Source organism: Mandrillus leucophaeus, unplaced genomic scaffold (assembly GCF_000951045.1).
Source record: "Mandrillus leucophaeus isolate KB7577 unplaced genomic scaffold, Mleu.le_1.0 Scaffold3, whole genome shotgun sequence".
In the NCBI taxonomy this organism is placed as follows: Eukaryota; Metazoa; Chordata; class Mammalia; order Primates; family Cercopithecidae; genus Mandrillus; species Mandrillus leucophaeus.
In genome coordinates, this window is record NW_012103142.1 from 15,568,438 (window position 1) to 15,584,067 (window position 15,630).

A 15,630-nucleotide genomic window follows, 5' to 3' on the forward strand; every position below is an offset into this window, starting at 1 on the left:
GGCCAAAATTCTTAGTTTTCTCTTGTACTCTTTTTTTTAACCTTGCACCCTACCATGATTCATTAACAGATTTTGTCAAAAAATGTTTAGAATCTATTTTCTTTTTACCACCTTCACTGCCGCTATCCTGGTATAAGTTGTCTTTTGCTGTATAATTACCATAGCCTATATGCCATTACCTACTTACTGAATAGTCTGGTAGCCAGTAGTGATCACCCTCCAGTTGCTTTACATTTCACTTAGACTAAAAGCCAACATCTTTTAAAATGGCTAAAAGCCAACATCTTTTAAAATGGCTACAAATCCCTCTATGATCTGGCATCCCCATATCCCTCCCTCCACCTTTCTTACCTCATCTCTTATTTAACTTTCCCCTTTGTTTACGTTGGTCACCTTAGGTTTCTTAAGGATGTTAGGAACATTCCTCTCTCACAGCCTTTGTGCTTGTTGTGTACCTTTGTGTGGAATGCTCTTCTTCAAGATGTCCTGATGGCTACTTGTCTGATTCAGGATTCTCTCAGAAATCGCCTTATCATTGAGGCCCTTACTGACAGCTCTGTATAAAACAGTTCTACTTTTTAATTCTCTTTCTCTTTTTTTTTTTAATGTTTCAGAGAAGAATTTGTTGCTATTGCTTATTAAACTTACTGTCTGTCTACCTGCTCATTAGAACATATATATTTTTATTTATATTTGTTTACTCATTGTCTATAATGGTGTCTGATATGTTGACACTCAGTGAAACAAAGACTAGTATTTTGTGGTATATATAGAACTTTTCAAACACTTTTGTCAAGTGAAATCCTCTTCCCTTTTTTTTTTGCTTTAAGTTCTGGGATATATATGCAGGACATGCAGATTTGTTACATAGGTATAAGTGTGCCATGGTGGTTTGCTGCACCTATCGACCCGTCCTCTGAGTTCCCTTCCCCAGCTCCTCACCCCTCAACAGGTCCTGGTGTGTGTTTCCCTCCCTGTGTCTATGTATTCTCATTGTTCCACTCCCGCTTATGAGTGAAAACATGCAGTGTTTGGTTTTCTGTTCCTGTGTTAGTTTGCTGAGAATGATGGCTTCCAGCTTCATCCGTGTTCCTGTGGAGGATATGATCTCATTCCTTTTTATGGCTGAATAGTATTCCACAGTGTGTATGTACCACATTTTCTTTATCCAGCCTATTATTGATGAGCATTTGGGTTGGTTCCATGACTTTGCTATTGTAAATAGTGCTGCTATAAACATATGCATGCTTATGTCTTTATAGTGGAATAAATCCTCTTAAGAGGATTAATGTCACTCCCATTTTAAGGGTCAAGAAATGGAAACTCCTGAGATTATTTACTGAGTGGTAAAATCATCATTAGAGTTTGGTTTTTATGATTTCCCAGTTTTTTGTTTTGCTTTGTTTTGTTTTGTTTTTGTTTTAAGCTTTACTGTGCTATTTAACATGTGAGATTATGGAAATTTGGTGGTTTTTCACTATTGTAGTCCATTTGTTTGCTGCCATCTTCACCTAATTTTCTTTTAGATATGCTTGTAGAACTATCTTTTCATGTACTGTCAGCTCTTTGAGTGTTATGAGTAGTAATATATGGGTATACTAGCATTTCTTATGAAGGCAGTGTATTGCAAAATCTAAAATTTAAAAGTCAAATCTGGTAAAGGGAAATTCTAAATATAAATACAACTGTTTAGTTAATTCAGTATTCATATATTTATTCATTCAATTTATTGAGTGCCTTTTGTTGAGTATATTGTACAAGGTCCTGGGAGTACAGTGATCAGCAACATAGGTGTTATTTCCCCTCATGTTTGAAGCTTTTGTTCCACTGGGAAAGAAAAGATGGTTTTAAAAAGTGATTGTAATTTAGCAGGAGAAGTGTTTGTTACAGGAAAGGGTGCAATAAATGTATATAAGAAGGCTAGTCCAGACTTGGCAGGCTGTGAAGGAATGCACCCTAGAAGAAGTCATAGATTGAGATCCCACAATGGCTAGGAAATTTCTAAGCAAGTTTGTGGCAGAGGGTGAAGAAAATCATAGCATTCGCAAGATCCTGAAAGAGATTTAATTCAGAGGCATTATAGAGTATATAATTAGATGTGGTGAATATTGAGCCTGGAGAAGTTATTGGGTCAGGCGTAAGAAAACATTACAAAAATGTTAATCAAATCACAGAGAAGCCGTAGAGTGAAATGATGAGATTGTTTTTCAGATAAATTGGTTGCAGTATGGAGGGGGAATTGCAATGTGGAGAGTAGACTGGAGAAGAGACTGGTCTGCTAACACCAGTTGAGAATGTTTTGATAATGAGGTAGAATTAGCTTAAACTAGAGCAGTGCTATGGGAATGGAGAGACTTGTGTAGAATAGGAGTTATATAAGTGATAGCACGAAGAACAGGACCTAGTGATAATGTTATTTACGGGATGACCAAAAAAGAGGAGCCAACTGCTACCAAGTTTTTGGCTTTGTAAGGTGGAGATGTCATTTTCAGAGATAAGTTATTGGGAGATGATGATGTATCATTAAAATCGATGCCTAATTATTGAAAATAGGCAGTCCTAATTGGTAGGTTAATTATTTTTGAATCATTGAAAATTACCAACTTTTACTACCATGTTGGCTATTCACTTTTGGAGATGTTAAATTTGAGACTTGTAGGGACGTGAGAGCATCCAAATGAAAGATATTTGGTAGTCAGTTGTCTATTGATCTGAATCCTTAGAAAAATTCCGGTGTCTGTGCAAAACTGGGACTTGATAGTACTTTAGGTGGTGTAAGAAATGATGGGTAGGCCAGGCATGGTGGCTCACGCCTGCAGTCCCAGCCCTTTGGGAGACCGAGGTGGGTGGATCACGAGGTCAGGAGTTCGAGACCAGCCTGGCCCACATGGTGAAACCCTGTCTCTACTAAAAAATACAAAAGAATTAGCTAGGTGTGGTGGCGTGCACTTGTAATCACAGCTACTTGGGAGGCTGAGGCAGGAGTTGAACCCAAGAGGCGGAGGTTGCAGTGAGCCAAGATCACGCCACTGCACTCCAGCCTGGGCAACAGAGCAAGACTCCACCTAAAAAAAAAAAAAAAAAAAAAAAAAAAGATGGGTTTAGATTAGATGACCTAGAGAGAATATACAGAGTGAAAAAACACTAAAGACCCTGGGATGCAATCCTGTGTAATAACATTTAAGACATGGACTGAGGAAGATTAACTGAAAAGAAGACCTAGAAAGCACAGAAGGAGAGAGCCAGAAAGAAACCTATGAATGTGTGGTAGTCAGTCAAGGGAGGAGAGTTATTCAGGGAGGCAGGGCCAGTAGTGTCAGATACTACTTGGGAGGTGAAGTAAAAGAGATCATGAAGGACCTAAACAACAGCAGTTGTGAGGTAATTAGGGCAGAAGCCGAATTGAAGAAGAAAGGAGGGTAGGCAGTGGAGAGAGTAAGTATAAGGCAGTTGCAGCAGTTGATGGCAACATATTTTCAAGAATGTTTTTGTTCTTTTTCTTAAAAAGGAAAAGTGTTGATCATCTTGATATCCTAATGGCTGACAAGTAGAAGGGGAACAGTTGAAGATGGAAACTCAGAAGAAGTGTAGTTACAGCACAATAGGATTTATCCAGAAAGTGGAGGAAATGGGTTTCACATTATGGCTATTATGATTAGTCTCAATTTATTGGAGATAGATCAGAGTTAGTAAGCTTAATGGTAGGAAGCTGAGGAAGATATTTCTGACTTTTGATGTCTTCTATAGAAAAGGAGTAATGTTATGAATAAGTTGCTAAGTGGTGAGGCCAGAATTTTGAGGAGATGAAGGGGTTCCAGCAGGGATTCTTAAATGTTTGTGCCATTTATCCCTCTAGGCTTTACTGGGCAACTAGATGGATGCATCACACAAAACATTTAAGAAACCCTGATGGATTGTTCTTCAAGAGTTCTAGTCTCTTACACGTAGAAAAAAATTTGTTCTCCTAGGAGGAGTGAGCTGAAGTTTTATTTGATTATTCAGGTTCTGGAGTAGAAGAAAGTGCTCGTTTCTAATGGGACACAGGATTCTGGGGAAATGGTTGTATACTTCGTGTGCCAAAGATAGTAGATAGAAATTTGTTGGTCTGCAGCCTAGTCACTAGGAGTCAAGGTGTTACACAGTTTACTTTGAGGTCTGTACTCATGTATTAGTATTCACCTTATACTCCTCCTGGTGAGCAACTTTGCAAGGAAACTTGTTCTGGAGTTTTGATGCCTTGACTGGTAGTACATTATGGATCTTTCTGAGTTATTGTTAACAGCCAGACATTCTTTCTATGTGTACTTTTTAGGAACTATGCAATATTGATTGATTTTAAGTCCAGTTAAAACACCCACACCCACACCTGCATGATCGACTTGCAAAATCCTTGAGAATAATGGTGAATGATGACTTTAATGGTAAACTTGGATTGATTCTATTAAATGCTTTTCATTTTCATCAAGTTTCTATTTTTTTTTTTTAGCTTTCAGTTCAGTTCGCATGTGGTTTCTTGTTTTTGTTTTTCTCCAAACAAGTAATTGCATTTTGCAATTCTTTTAAGTCACTTTCTATGAAGATACAAGCCATCAAGTAGCTTCTGCTATAGAGATTTAATGAGGAAGGAGGAGGGAGGGTTTAGGCTCAATAGACAGATGTGCTGTTTGTTTTATGACTGATAGCAATACACATAAAATGCAGATGTTTTTCTTCAAACATAGCAATTCAAGGACAATCGGATGGGTAAAGTATATGGGTATTAAAATGTTACGAGTACCATATAGATAAGGTTATTGTTTTGTCTCATCATGGCACCTCCTGCATGCCCTTTTTCCTCCTCCTTTTTCCTTTCTCCTTATCCCCTTTCTTCTTTCCAGTGGCTGTTTTCCCTTTTATATTTTGCTGCTTCTTTGTGATCAATGCTCTCACTTACTTATGGTTCACAGTGATACATCTTTTAAACTTTTAAAAAATAATAGACACTGAGCTGGTCACTGTTTAAAGAACTTTACAGGAATAAATTAGTTTACTTCTCATAGCAATCCTGTGAAGTTCCCCATTTTACAGGTGAAGAAATTGGGCAAATATAATGGAAGGGGCAAGATATGAATCGAGAAGATGTGACCCTAGAGTTCATATACTTTACCACTACATCATGCTGCCTTGCAACCATTGATTTAATAGCCAACGTGGTAGTAAAATTTAGTGTTTTTCATTTAGCCAAAAATAGCCTATCCATTAGAACTGGATATTTTTGATATCTAGCCATCTATTTTAATGATATATATTTTAATAACTCTAATAAAGGTTACAGTCACTAAATCCAAACCCCCTTCCCTGCCTTTTTTTTTGTTTTTTTTTTGTTTTGTTTGTTTTATGGCCTTAATCAAATAAACTCTGGAAATTGTACCTTAGAATAATCCCCTAAAGTTGTCTCTATCAATATATGATTTATTAATACCAGGGATAGTTTCATTTTAAGAATGCCTTTTAGATATGCACCTCATGTGCTAATCTGTACCAGAATATTGCTTTGTCCAACAGGCTGGTTATTGGAGGTATATATTAAACTATATAGAATACACTTCTGGCAGTGCGGGAGCAAGACAGTGTGGAATTCACTTTTCCACTGTACAAGATCGAGAATTGGAGAAAATATAGGAAGCAAATTTTTCTAAAAAGTAGACTGCACAGAACTGGTATTCCTGAGAAAAGGAGAAAAAACAAGGGGGAAGGAGAGCTCTACCATTGTCCTAGGTTTCTGCCAGGAGCTGATTTCTGAACTGCATTACGAGGAAAGGGGACCTAACCACAGCAGAAGGCTATGGTTTTGTTGAGGATTGATCAAAATCCAGGGAAACAAAGGCAGTTAGAATTTTGTATTGCTGAACACCTGAAGTGAGAGCTGTATGTAGAGAGAGCACCAGAACTGTTCTTGGGTGTTGATTTGAGGGTTTAGCTGAGCACCAATCTGTGAATGCGTACAGTGAAACCCCAGAGACTGAACATGAGCAACTTGTGAAGAAAGAGCAATTACTAGGGGTTAGTATGAGCAATTTCCGGTATGCTTATACAAGGCCAAGAATTGAGTTCTTTCTCTCTAGATTTCAGAGATTTTATTGACTACGTGGGCAATTCAGTAGAGAAGTAAAGTGGGGCTAAATTAGCCTTAGAATGGAGGTTGCTCTAATGCTACCCTAAAAAAGCTTCACACTAATGTGCAAATAACTTACCTGTTTGCCGGAAAAAAAAATTAAAAATTTGCCAGCAGTCTTTAAAGTAGAACTTCTCAACCTTTTCACTGATGATGTTTTGGGCTGGATAACTTATTTATTTTCAGGGGCTCTCTGGTACATACAGGATGTTAAGAAGCATTCCTGATTTCTACTCACTAGATGTCAGTAACACTCCGCCATTGTAATAACCAAACATGTCTCCAGTTATTGCCTCACGTCTCTTGGGAGGCAGAATCCACCCTGATTGGAAATTACTGTTGTAAATGATTACTATAAAATTTAGCATTCAACAACATCTCATGCCTGTAATCCCAGCGCTTTGGGAGGCCGAGGCGGGCAGATCCCCTGAGGTCAGGAGTTCAAGATCAGTGTGGCCAAAATGGTGAAACCCTGTCTCTACTAAAAATACAAAAAATTAGCCAGGTGTGGTGGCGGGCATCTGTAATCCCAGCTACCCGGGAGGCTGAGGCAGGAGACTTGCTTGAACCCAGGAGGTGGAAGTTGCAGTGAGCCGAGATCGTGCCATTGCACTCTAGCCTGGATGACAGAACGAGATGCCATCTCAAAAAAAGAAAAAAAGAAAGAAAAAAGAAAAAGAAAAAAACCAAAAGGCAGGAACATGTGACCCATAATCTGGAGGAAAAACTAGTTGGTAGAAAGAGACCCAGAAATGATGGAATTAGTAGATATTAAAATAACTATAATAGAAATGCCTAATATGCTCAAGATTGTAATGGAAAATGTTAATATAATGAGTAGTAAGTAGAAGACATAAAAAGAGCTAAGTGGAACCACCAGAGATGGGATTTAAAAGGACAAAATGGAACTACTAGAGATGAAAAACACATCTGAAGTGAATTTCTTCCTGTGAAATTTTAACAGAAGACTAGACAATGTAGAGGAAAAGATCATTGAACTTGAAAATGTGACAATAGAATATATGCAAAATGAAGTGGAAAGAGCGAAAAGACTAAAACTTCAAAAACTCTAGCAACTTGGGATATTTTTATTTTTGAGACAGAGTCTCACTCTGTTGCCAAGGCTGGAGTGCAGTGGTGCAGTTTCTACTGGAGTGATCTCCACTCACTGCAACCTCCGCCTCCTGGGTTCAAGTGATTCTCCCACCTCAGCCTCCCGAGCAGCTGGGACTACAGGTGTGTGCTGCCACGCCTGACTAATTTTTCTATTTTTTGGTAGAGATGGGGTTTCACTATGTTGGCCAAGTTGGTCTCTAACTCCTGACCTCAAGTGATCCACTTGTCTCAGCCTCCCAAAGTGCTGGGATTAGAGGCGTGAGCCACTGCACCTGCCTGGGATAATTTTAAATGATCTCATATGTGTAGCTGGAGTCTCAGAAGGGGAGAAGAGAGGGTGGATGAAAAAATGTTTGAAGGAATAATGCTAAAAATTTTCCAAATTTGATGCAAGTTATAAACCCACAAATGCAAGAGTATAAACAAAGCTTGGCAGATTGTAATCATGTGCTGAATGCAAGCAACAAAGCAAAAACCTTAGAAGGGACCACAGGAGAAAAGCCACATCAAATAAATGAGGTAAGAATTCTGCAGATTATCTTCAGAAGCTGTATAAATCACAAGACAATCTCCAATGGGTACTGAGGGGCAATTAGGTTTTAAAGCCTAGAGCAGCACTTCAGAAAACAACACATTGAAGTTGTCTTAGTTCATGCTGCTGTAACATAATGCCCAAGACTGGGTAATTTGTTAAAAACAAAAACTCTTTCTCACAGTTCTGGAGTTTGAGAAGTCCCCTCATCTAGGCACTAGCAGGTTCAGTGTCTGATGGGGCCTGCCTGGTCTCTGCTTTGAAGATAGTGCCTTGTTTCTGTGTTCTCCAAAGGGGATGAATGCCGTGTCTTCCCCTGGCAGAAGAGGGAGAGGGGTGATCTCACTCGCTCGAGCCTCATGGTCTAATCACCTCCTAATACTACCATATTGGGTCTTAGGTTCTAACATAATGAATTTTAGAGGGACACATACATTCAGACTGTAGCAGAGGTATAGCTAATAAGTTAATAGTAAAATGGAATACTAAGAAATGCTTTTTTTGAGAAGAAAGACTGGAAATGAGAAAAAAGGAAGAAATATCAATTGGGTAAATAGAAGAAAACAAATAGCAAGATAATGGATTTAAACATAACTACATCAGTGGTTATGTTAAATGTAAATGGTCCAAAAACTTCAATTGAAAGACCAAAATTGTCAGCCTGGATGATACAAAAATTCACTGACATGTTAAAAGAAGGATAGAAAAAGATGTTCTGTGCAAAGCATAATAAATTTAGAATGACTATATTAATATCAAAGTATATTTCAGGAAAGAAAATATTACCACGGAATAAAAAGGATATTTTTATAGTGATGGAGCTAATTCATAAAAATTAATAGCAATTCTAAATATATAACTCGACAATAGAACTTCAAAGTACATGAGATACAGACTTCCAGAACTGAAAGAAATAGATAAATCCATGAAAAGAGTGAAAAGATTTAAACATGTATCTCTCAATAATTGATAGAACTAATGAACAAAAAAATGAGCAAAATTCATATTTAGAAGACTTGAACTGAATAACATTCTTAATTAAGTGGACCCAAATGACGTTTACAGAATAGTTCAACAACAGAGTACTTTCTGAAGTACTTTTGAAAGTACTTTTTGAAGTACACTTTTGAAGTTTACTTGGAATATGCATGAGATAGACCCTATGTTGGGGCATCAGACAAGTCTCATCAAATTTAAAAGGATTGGCATTGAACGGTACAGGTTTTGTGACCACAGTGGAATTATTTGTGAAACACCAAGATATTTGGGAAATTCTCAGATACTTGAACAACACTTGTAAATAACCTACGAATTAAAGAAGAAATTATAAGGGACGTTAGAACAGTTTTTGATGTAAATGAAAGTGAAACACAACATATCAGAATTTGTGGAATGCAGGTAAAGCAACATCTGTAGGGAAATTTATAGCTTTAAATGCTTGAATAATAGAAGAGATACCTTAAACAAGAAAAGGGAGAGCAAATTAAACCTGAAATGATTAGAAGAAAGGAAGTAAGAGCAGTTCTGAAATAAAAAACAGACCAACAGACAAGAAAATCAAGTTCAAAAGTTGAGTGTTGTGAAATGATTAAAAAAAAAAAAAAATTGGTAATACCCTAACAAGACCGATCAAAGAGAAAAGAGAAAAACAAAAATTACTATTTTCAGATGTGAAGGGATATCACAGACCTGACAATTAAAAGTGTAATACAGAAATATGCTCATAAATTTGACAACTTAGATGAGATATGCAAACCCTTGTAAAAGCATAATTAACCAGAGCAGACATAGAAGAAATAGAAATTCTAAATAATCTATGTGAAATAAATTGTATTTAATATAAAAAAATCTTCACATAAGGAAAATTTCTAGCCAAGGTGATTTTCACTGGTGCTATCAAGCATTTGATCTTACACAGATTCTTTCAGATTTCTTAGGTCTGTATGACCTTGATATCAAAACCTCATGAAGTAATTTGAAAAAAAGGAACTACATATTATTATCTCTCATGAACACAGACACAGAAATCTTTGAAGTATTCCATCAAATTCAGCAAAATATGTAAAGGTTACGTCAAACTCAGCAAAATATGTAAAGGTTAGTACATCATGATACTAATGGGGTCTGTTCCATCCATGCAAGGCTGGTTTAAAAAGTTTATATAATTCACAGTGTTAACAGTTTACAGGGGAACAACCATATGGTCATTTCACTAGATGCAGAAAGAGAATTTACATATTCAGTTCTTAATGATGAAAACGCTACATAGTAGAATAGAAGAGAGTTTTCTAAATTTTATAAAGCTCATCTGTGAAAAACCTGGAGCTACATTCTTAATGGTAGATACATAGTAGCATATCTGTACAATGGGATACTAATCAGCAATAAGAAGGAATGAAGTGTGGATACATGCAACAGCATGGATGAATCTCATGTGTTCTGTGTAGCCAAAGAAGTAGATGTAAAAAGCTTATGTACTATATGATTATAATTTATTTGAAAAAGGGCAAATGTATAGTGACAGTGAAGTTCAGAGGTTTCTTGAGGCTTGGGGGAAGGATTGACTATGATGGTGTGCGAGTGTTGTGTGACGAATTGTTCTGTATCTTGCTGTGTTTACATGGTGCGACATTTGTCAAATATTACTGAAATGTGTATTTAAAACAGGTTCATTTTATTGATTGTAAACATTCTCTCAATGAGGTTGAATTTTAAAAATATGTTACGAAACTATCTTCTCCACTTCAGTCTTCTATGTGACTTAGGATAATATTGAAAATGGTTAGGGTAGATGACTATACTTGTTAGCATTATATTTTTTAAGTTAATAACTTGTTTTGGCAAACCACCTGTAAAATGGTCATTTCGATCGATGCAGAAAGATATTCTCACATTTGATTGGAGACTTTGTGGTCTGAGCCATTATACTGAATTGTTTAAGACTGTGGTTTTGGGGTCATCTAGAATTCACTTCAAAAATTGACTTTGTTACTACCTGTAGGTCCCTGGGAAAGTCATTAATATCCCTTTGTCCAAGTTTATTTATTTGTAAAATGAGAAGTAATAGTGCTTAATGTTAAGAAGCTCATGTGGGCTTATAAAAATGAGATAATTCATATGCAGTGCTTAGCCAAGTGCCTGGTACAGAATTAGCTCTGAATAAACGGTAACTACTATTTTTATTGTCCCTGTTGTTCTGTTATTTTTCAACAGACTACCTCAGTTCAGTGAACTGTCACCACATATTTTTCCTTACCCTATACCCTCAGTCTTCAGTGTTTCTGGATTTTTACTCTAGAACTTTGTTTCTTACTTAGATTATAAGGCTCTTTGAGGATCTCATGAAAGCTGTACCTGTTTTACCCAGAAAAATGTACATAAAAATAACCACACAGTTTTCCATAGGGTTGTTCATGGACTTACTGAGCCTATACATAAGAACCCTTGTTGCTGAGCAAGAATGTAAAAACGTTCTTACCCATATAATATTAAACTTAACAATTTTGTATTATATAGTAATAGTTTCCATTGAATGCTTTAAAATTAGACCTGTTACCTAGTCTCTGAACTAAAAGAACAGGTTATGAACTATTGACCTTTTTAAAATAAACATTCCCAGTTTTTATATTCAGAAACTCATGCTAACTTTGATTGGATTGGATCATATAGCTTTAAAAAATAATCTTATCTCTTTATTGTTTGTCTCACATTGTATCATCTTTGGCCAAAAGCTATACATTGACATGCTGTTTTTAAGGACCTCGTATGACATGATTTCCTAATTAGGATTTCTTAATTTTAATTAAATTTACCTAAAATTATTATTATTTTGCACAATAAAAAAGTATGTGTAAACTGCATGAATTGCATCTTGCTCTTCTGGATATTTCAGTACTGAATCATTGGGGTTTTTTTTGTTTTTGTTTTTTTAAATTTTACTGTGTTTTATTAGAAGGCATATAGAATGTAGACATGACAGGATGGGAAACGTTTTGTGATTCGAGGTGTCATTCTTCAAAAACAAATTATTGTTTCAGAAACCGTTTTGGGTGGGCCTACTTCACCTTTACCTTCTCCGGGAAATGGGAGTGAAACTGCACCTGGATCAATTACACAGCCAAAGAAAATTCGAGGAATTGGATTTGGAGACATTTTTAAAGAAGGCTCTGTGAAACTTCGGACAAGAACATCCAGTAGTGAAACAGAAGAGAAAAAACCAGAAAAGGTGGTAATGATGGACTTAAGTTAGATTAACTCCACTCATTCTCTCATTAAGCATTTTTAAAATGTAAAAGTCAGTTTGTAACTCTGTTTGATTTCTTTTTTTTTGAGATCACTAATAATTTGGTTATGAATGAGGAGACTGTGAGAAATTTTGTCTCCATATTTACAATGATTGATATTCATGGTTGAATCTAATAAAATTAGAATGCTTATTTCTTGGTAAATTTAACACACTTAGTAGAAGCTTTAGGGTTTTTAGTTATCACAGTGTAAATAAAAATTAGAAAGTTTTTTTTGCCTTTTAAAAGCTACCATATATAAATTTAGTTTTGTATATAATAAATATATATTTAATTTGAATTAGACCTAAAATGGACTGTTTTAAAATGGATTTAGAAAGTATTAAATTACTTTATATTTTGGCATTACTTAAATTTCCTCTAGATTGTCAACATTTGTTAAATTTACTAACCTTCTTTGAATGTGTGGAGAATTTTATTTCATTAGCATTTTGCTGGCATTGTGAAATGAAACAAAGTAAATGAACCATAAATTATAAGAACTAAAAAGAGGGTTTAAAATAAAACCTTAAGCTGTTATTTTGGTGGTAAAATAGCTACAGTCTGTAGAGCATTTTTTCACAGTTCCTTCTGTCCTATCTCTTTAATTCTGAAGAATTTAAAGTGTTACAGTATTTATTTGATTCGTGTAGCTACATCTCATTTAAAGACTGTGTTTTGGTTATTGAGATACTATGAAGTTTCCTCCTAAGATAGGTGCTTTCAACTTTTTTTTTCCTTTCCTAACTTGCTACCTATTTTCTTATGAAACAGTGAAGAGTTGGGTTCAGAAAAGAGAACTTCCACTTTCTATCCTACACATTCCTAGCTCTGAGACTATCTGGCATTAGGATTATGGGGTCAAATTGATTCTTGGTTTTAAAGGTAAAGTTTGGAATTCTCATGGTTTTTGGGGTGGTGCTCTATAGCTATATAACAGCTAGGAATGTTGGACAAGCAATTCTTGCATTGTGATAGAAATTAGATGATCTTGTGCTCCTTCCAATTCTAAAGCTTGTGATTATATTGAATAACTTTATTGATTAATGATCACATTATCTTTTAATCATCCTTGATAATGTCCACTACTCAAGAGTTGTTATTAGTGACTGTAGTCTCAGGGTTACCCTATATAATGGTCTTGTCAGGCTTGCTTTGATCACTGATCCAGGAATTGATAAAGTAGGGAGCACATTTGCTGTGTTTGTAGGTACACCAGATTGGAAAATATGGTGGTTAGAGTTGGGGAAAACTAAAGTTAAGTATCTTAGAAGATAAACAGAAAACACAGTGGTAGGTAGGTAAGTTAGCAGTGTGTTCAGATTTTTAAGTATTGACATCTAAGGTTAAATGTACTGTTGTTTCTGGGTAGAGAACTTAAGGAAACACTAGTATAAGGTGGTAAAGGACTTAGTCCTTTACAAATTACAGTGGACAAATGTCTAGTAGACTGTAGTTATGAGGAACATAAGAGTACCTGAATCATTTACATTCAGACAGCAATGAAGTATAAATAATTTTTTTTCTCCTCTTTCAGTTTAAGGTTTAGTTCTGGGTTAAAACCTGGGCTCTGCGGCTAAATTCCTTTTACTATGGACAGATTACTTATATAAATTTATATTATTGTATAAATAGTGCCCACTTAATGCAGATAGTTATGAGGCTGTTAGTCCTATATGCACTATTTATACAAAGTGTTTAGCCCAGGGATTTAACTTTTCAAGTGCTGTTGTTCTTATTTATTGTATTTGATTTATTATATTTTGTAAAGATAGGGTCTCACCTTGTCATCCAGGCTGGAATGCAGTGGTATAATCATAACTCACTTACAACCTTGAACTCCTGGTTTCAAGCAGTTCTCCTGCCTTGGCCTCCCTAAGTGTTGGGATTCAGGCATGAACCACCGGTGTCTAGCCTCTTATTTAGAGATTCTAAAATTAAATCTCATTAATATACTATGGGCATCAGAGATTATTATCTTTTAGATAAGGAATCTTAGCTCTGAGCTATGATTTAAAGAACTTTGGAGACCTTTACCTGTTTCATTGCTGATTTTTCAGTCACATTACTATCTTAGCTATAAGGACCATTAGGGAAAGCTGGGCAACTGTAAATGGAAACTTTTTTTAACAGTATTATCTTTATTCTATCTTAAAATAGTTTATGCCATTTTTTTTTCTATTCTAGCCCTTAATCCTGCCGTCACTGGGATCCAAAACGCAGAGTATGGAGATAACAAAAACAGATAGCGAAGGTAAAATTAAAGGTATGTATTTGAATAAAACTTTCATATTGGGAATAGTAGAAACATACTCAAATGTGTCATGAGACTTGTTGGAAGCATTTGTTACACTGCTTTATTAGAATAGCAAATTCTATTAGATGTAAGCACCACGAGGTCAAGGATTTTGATGTACTTTGTTGGTTGATGGATGTATCTCCTTGTAGTTGAATCTGTGTCTGGAACATCACAAACACTTAGTAAATATTTGAATGAATGATTGATGAAGTTGTTACTTAACATATGGTATTGACTATAAGTATTTTAAAATTTAAAGATAGATTACTAAATTCATCTTTAATAACTTTTAGTATACTTTACACAAGATAGAGGCTTAATAAATAAGTATTTGTTGAATGAATCCATTTGTGTGAGCCACATTATTTACATTCTTTATTTCAGCTAAAGAATATTGTAGAACATTATTTGCCTATGAAGGTACTAATGAAGATGAACTTACTTTTAAAGAGGGGGAGATAATCCATTTGATAAGTAAGGTAAGATATTTCTGTTTTTCAGTGAATTATTTATAGAAATATTTTTCAGAAGTTATACATTCACCCTAGAATGTTCTTATATTCACCCTGGAATCTAGAAGAGCTGGGACTTTGTCTTGTTTCTAAGTCCTGAAAACTTGGCACGTGATAAGTGCTCAGAACATTCTCTTTTTGAGCCAACTTTTATTGACTATATTTGTTATAATTTATATATTGGGAATTATTGTTAACCATCATACTTGCTTTGTTTTTTTTTTTAAGTAATTACTTTTTTTTTTTTTAAATTAACCTCAACTTCCCAGATTTTTATTCTTTCTTCTCTTCCACTTCATTCTATTTTTTCTCCTATCTACCGTTTGGATTGTTGTTTGTAATATAAACAGAAGAAGAAAAATAGGGAAACAAGCTAAATGTCCGTCAGTATGGAAATGGTTCTGAAACTCTTTATATTCTGGAAAATGATGTCACCATTTTAAAAATTGAAGTGATTTTATAACTTGGAATAAATCCTAATGCAAAATAAAGAGAAAACCCAGTAGTACTTTTGTGTGGGCAGAATCCTATATTAACTATATTATGGGAAAATTACAAATATTTGGTTTTTGCTATAACCCTGTAGAATAATTTTTGAAATTCCCCTGCCCACACACACCTTTTTAAAGTAGAGATGGAGTCTTGCTATGTTGTCCAGGCTGGTCTCGAACTCTTGAGCTCAAGTATTCCTTTCGCTTTGGCCTCCCAGAGTGCTGAGATTACAGGTGTGAGCT

At 35.4% G+C, this 15,630-nt stretch overlaps 1 protein-coding gene across 1 annotated transcript in view; it reads left to right on the top strand.

Moving 5' to 3' along the window:
* The window catches only part of CD2AP (CD2-associated protein), a 165,150-nt gene that overhangs the window by 89,290 nt on the left and 60,230 nt on the right, over positions 1–15,630 (top strand). Inside the window, exons 6-8 of the mRNA XM_011986877.1 lie at positions 11,840–12,027; positions 14,273–14,351; positions 14,769–14,863. Of these exons, the coding sequence (XP_011842267.1) occupies positions 11,840–12,027; positions 14,273–14,351; positions 14,769–14,863 (362 nt within the window). The remainder of the gene's footprint in view (positions 1–11,839; positions 12,028–14,272; positions 14,352–14,768; positions 14,864–15,630) is intronic.